Source organism: Octopus sinensis, linkage group LG10 (genome assembly GCF_006345805.1).
Source record: "Octopus sinensis linkage group LG10, ASM634580v1, whole genome shotgun sequence".
NCBI lineage: Eukaryota > Metazoa > Mollusca > Cephalopoda > Octopoda > Octopodidae > Octopus > Octopus sinensis.
Genome location: NC_043006.1, coordinates 11,571,198 through 11,575,870, shown reverse-complemented (window position 1 = coordinate 11,575,870; position 4,673 = coordinate 11,571,198). Strand labels below are relative to the sequence as shown.

Genomic DNA, 4,673 nt, shown 5'->3' with positions numbered 1-4,673 from the left:
CTTTATTTTCTGTGTTGTATGCTTGTGTTGTTGCATGTGTGTATCTGTATGTGTGTGTGTAAAACAAGGCGGCGAGCTGGCAGAACCGTTAGCACGCAGGACGAAATGCTTAGCAGTATTTCGTCTGCCGTTACGTTCTGAGTTCAAATTACGCCGAGGTCGACTTTGCTTTTCATCCTTTCGAGGTCGATTAAATAAGTACCAGTTACGCACTGGGGTCGATGTAATCGACTTAATCTGTTTGTCTGTCCTTGTTCGTCCTCTCTATGTTTAGCCCCTTGTGGGTAGTAAAGAAATAGGTATTTCGTCTGCCGTTACGTTCTGAGTTCAAATTACGCCGAGGTCGACTTTGCTTTTCATCCTTTCGAGGTCGATTAAATAAGTACCAGTTACGCACTGGGGTCGATGTAATCGACTTAATCTGTTTGTCTGTCCTTGTTCGTCCTCTCTATGTTTAGCCCCTTGTGGGTAGTAAAGAAATAGGTATTTCGTCTGCCGTTACGTTCTGAGTTCAAATTACGCCGAGGTCGACTTTGCTTTTCATCCTTTCGAGGTCGATTAAATAAGTACCAGTTACGCACTGGGGTCGATGTAATCGACTTAATCTGTTTGTCTGTCCTTGTTCGTCCTCTCTATGTTTAGCCCCTTGTGGGTAGTAAAGAAATAGGTATTTCGTCTGCCGTTACGTTCTGAGTTCAAATTACGCCGAGGTCGATTTTGCTTTTCATCCTTTCGAGGTCGATTAAATAAGTACCAGTTACGCACTGGGGTCGATGTAATCGACTTGATCCGTTTGTCTGTCCTTGTTTGTCCTCTCTATGTTTAGCCCCTTGTGGGTAGTAAAGAAATAGGTATTTCGTCTGCCGTTACGTTCTGAGTTCAAATTACCCCGAGGTCGACTTTGCTTTTCATCCTTTCGAGGTCGATTAAATAAGTACCAGTTACGCACTGGGGTTGATGTAATCGACTTAATCCGTTTGTCTGTCCTTGTTTGTCCTCTCTATGTTTAGCCCCTTGTGGGTAGTAAAGAAATAGGTATTTCGTCTGCCGTTACGTTCTGAGTTCAAATTACGCCGAGGTCGACTTTGCTTTTCATCCTTTCGAGGTCGATTAAATAAGTACCAGTTGCGCACTGGGGTCGATGTAATCGACTTGATCCGTTTGTCTGTCCTTGTTTGTCCTCTCTATGTTTAGCCCCTTGTGGGTAGTAAAGAAATAGGTATTTCGTCTGCCGTTACGTTCTGAGTTCAAATTACGCCGAGGTCGACTTTGCTTTTCATCCTTTCGAGGTCGATAAATAAGTACCGTTGCGCACTGGGGTCGATGTAATCGACTTGATCCGTTTGTCTGTCCTTGTTTGTCCTCTCTATGTTTAGCCCCTTGTGGGGTAGTAGTAAAGAAATAGGTATTTCGTCTGCCGTTACGTTCTGAGTTCAAATTACGCCGAGGTCGACTTTGCTTTTCATCCTTTCGAGGTCGATTAAATAAGTACCAGTTGCGCACTGGGGTCGATGTAATCGACTTGATCCGTTTGTCTGTCCTTGTTTGTCCTCTCTATGTTTAGCCCCTGTGGGTAGTAAAGAAATAGGTATTTCGTCTGCCGTTACGTTCTGAGTTCAAATTACGCCGAGGTCGACTTTGCTTTTCATCCTTTCGAGTTCGATTAAATAAGTACCAGTTACGCACTGGGGTCGATGTAATCGATTTAATCCGTTGTCTGTCCTTGTTTGTCCTCTCTATGTTTAGCCCCTTGTGGGTAGTAAAGAAATAGGTATTTCGTCTGCCGTTACGTTCTGAGTTCAAATTACGCCGAGGTCGACTTTGCTTTTCATCCTTTCGAGGTCGATTAAATAAGTACCAGTTGCGCACTGGGGTCGATGTAATCGACTTGATCCGTTTGTCTGTCCTTGTTTGTCCTCTCTATGTTTAGCCCCTTGTGGGTAGTAAAGAAATAGGTATTTCGTCTGCCGTTACGTTCTGAGTTCGAATTACGCCGAGGTCGACTTTGCTTTTCATCCTTTCGAGGTCGATTAAATAAGTACCAGTTGCGCACTGGGGTCGATGTAATCGACTTAATCCGTTTGTCTGTCCTTGTTTGTCCTCTCTATGTTTAGCCCCTTGTGGGTAGTAAAGAAATAGGTATTTCGTCTGCCGTTACGTTCTGAGTTCAAATTACGCCGAGGTCGACTTTGCTTTTCATCCTTTCGAGGTCGATTAAATAAGTACCAGTTGCGCACTGGGGTCGATGTAATCGACTTGATCCGTTTGTCTGTCCTTGTTTGTCCTCTCTATGTTTAGCCCCTTGTGGGTAGTAAAGAAATAGGTATTTCGTCTGCCGTTACGTTCTGAGTTCAAATTACGCCGAGGTCGACTTTGCTTTTCATCCTTTCGAGGTCGATTAAATAAGTACCAGTTACGCACTGGGGTCGATGTAATCGATTTAATCCGTTTGTCTGTCCTTGTTCGTCCCCTCTGTGTTTAGCTCCTTGTGCGTAGTAAAGAAATATGTATGTGTGTGTGACGGGACGCAGAAAAGCAGCTTTTTGTCATTTTGTACTGTGTGTCAGTGTGTTCGTGTGTAGCTGAAATGATTGCTGCTAAAATGATAACTGATCATGTAGAATGCTGAAGATTGTTGGGTGTATCTGCGTATCGTGTATGTGTATATACGTGCGTGAGAGATGTAAAAATGTAATTATTCAGTGTACGTGATCATCTTTGTGTTGCGTTTATGTGTGCTCGTAACAGCGTGTGTCTACGTGGATAAGGCTTATTATACGAGGGGTGTATGAAAAGGTTTGAGCCTAACCTAGAACCGAGGCTGCTAGGTAGCTGAAACAATTTTGTCAGGTAATGGATGGAAGCACACCGTCGTTTACGACGACGAGGGTTCCGGTTGATCCGAATCAACGGAACAGCCTGCTCGTGAAATTAACGTGTAAGTGGCTGAGCACTCCACAGACACGTGTACCCTTAACGTAGTTCTCGGGGATATTCAGCGTGACACAGACAGTGACAAGGCCGGCCCTTTGAAATACAGGTACAACAGAAACAGGAAGAAAGAGTGAGAGAAAGTTGTGGTGAAAGAGTACAGCAAGGATCACCACCATCCCCTGCCGGAGCCTCGTGGAGCTTTTTTAGGTGTTTTCGCTCAATAAACACTCACAACGCCCGGTCTGGGAATCGAAACCGCGATCCTATGACCGCGAGTCCGCTGCCCTAACCACTGGGCCATTGCGCCTCCACTGTCAGGTAAGTACAGTCTTTTCGGAATATTCTTGCTCATTTTCATGATTCTGATATCTTAATTTTTTTTTCTTACAGATTTTTTAATAAACAAGTATCGAGGTTACAAGGAAAATGGAGAAAACTGAGTATCGTGCTGTCATAAAGTACCTTCATCTGAAAGACATGACTCCATCAGAAATCGTATGTACAGGTCTCACTGTTTATGTCGATACAGAAATATATGTTTGTCACATTGTAATGAGGATATATTTTCATAAATCTTTATGTATAAAAGTAAGGTTGTGTGTCTGTCTCCTTCGATTTAGATTCCTAACTACTCCCACATTTTGCGGTGCAGTTTAACCAAAACCGGGTATCTTATAGTCGTGATTCATATCGAGCCATTCTGGGTATTAGCGCGCGTCTACGATGAGTCTACGATTTTAAAAATAATTTACCATCATTTTTTCCATTTTAATGTATTTTTTTCGCTATTATATAAGGGAAGTAACTCTCTAAAAATGTCTACGATGAGTCAACGATTAAAAAAAATTTACCATAATTTTTTTTCCATTTTTAATGCATTTTTTTGCTAATTTTTGGCTATAACTCTCTAAAAATGCTTTATAGTTATTTCCCTTACAAACCCGAGCAACGCCGGGCGATACTGCTAGTTTAATATTAAAACTATTCAGTGTGCCTGGTCGTTTATGTGTAGTGTATGTGCATGTGTGATTTTGTGTAAATCTGTCATATGTATAGGTCTGTGTATGGGTATGCGGATGCAGAAATGTCTGTCATATTGTGACAGTATGTGTGTGTAGGATGTGAAGGGAAGATGCGGAATGATTCGAAATCGAGGAGGACGTAAAACTGAAGTGAAAAATAACAAGCGCAGGAGTGGCTGTGTGGTAAGTAGCTTGTTTACCAACCACATGGTTCCGGGTTCAGTCCCACTGCGTGGGACCTTGGGCAAGTGTCTTCTACTATAGCCTCGGGCCGACCAAAGCCTTGTGAGTGGATTTGGCAGACGGAAACTGAAAGAAGCCTGTCGTATATATGTATGTATATATATATATATATATATATATTATATATATATATATATATATATATATATATATATATATATATATATATGCGTGTGTATGTTTGTGTGTCTGTGTTTGTCCCCCTAGCATTGCTTGACAACCGATGCTGGTGTGTTTATGTCACTGTTACTTAGCGGTTCGGCAAAGGAGACCCATAGAATAAGTACTGAGCTTACAAAAGAATAAGTCCCAGGGTCGAGTTGCTCGATTAAAAAGGCGGTGCTCCAGCATAGCCGCAGTCAAATGACTGAAACAAGTAAAAGAGAAAAGAGAAAAAGAGAATGTTCTCCGCATTTAGAGTTCGTGGATCCAATTGTGCAGAGACAGACCAAGCACTGTAAGGCCACGTGCTAT

General features: G+C 42.3%; 1 protein-coding gene across 1 annotated transcript in view; it reads left to right on the top strand.

Moving 5' to 3' along the window:
- Positions 1-3,429, top strand: part of LOC118765006 — a 105,760-nt gene extending 102,331 nt beyond the window's left edge. Inside the window, exon 3 of the mRNA XM_036506243.1 lies at positions 3,325-3,429. Within this exon, the coding sequence (XP_036362136.1) occupies positions 3,325-3,391 (67 nt within the window). The 3' untranslated portion in view covers positions 3,392-3,429. The remainder of the gene's footprint in view (positions 1-3,324) is intronic.
- The last annotated feature ends 1,244 nt before the right edge of the window (positions 3,430-4,673 follow it).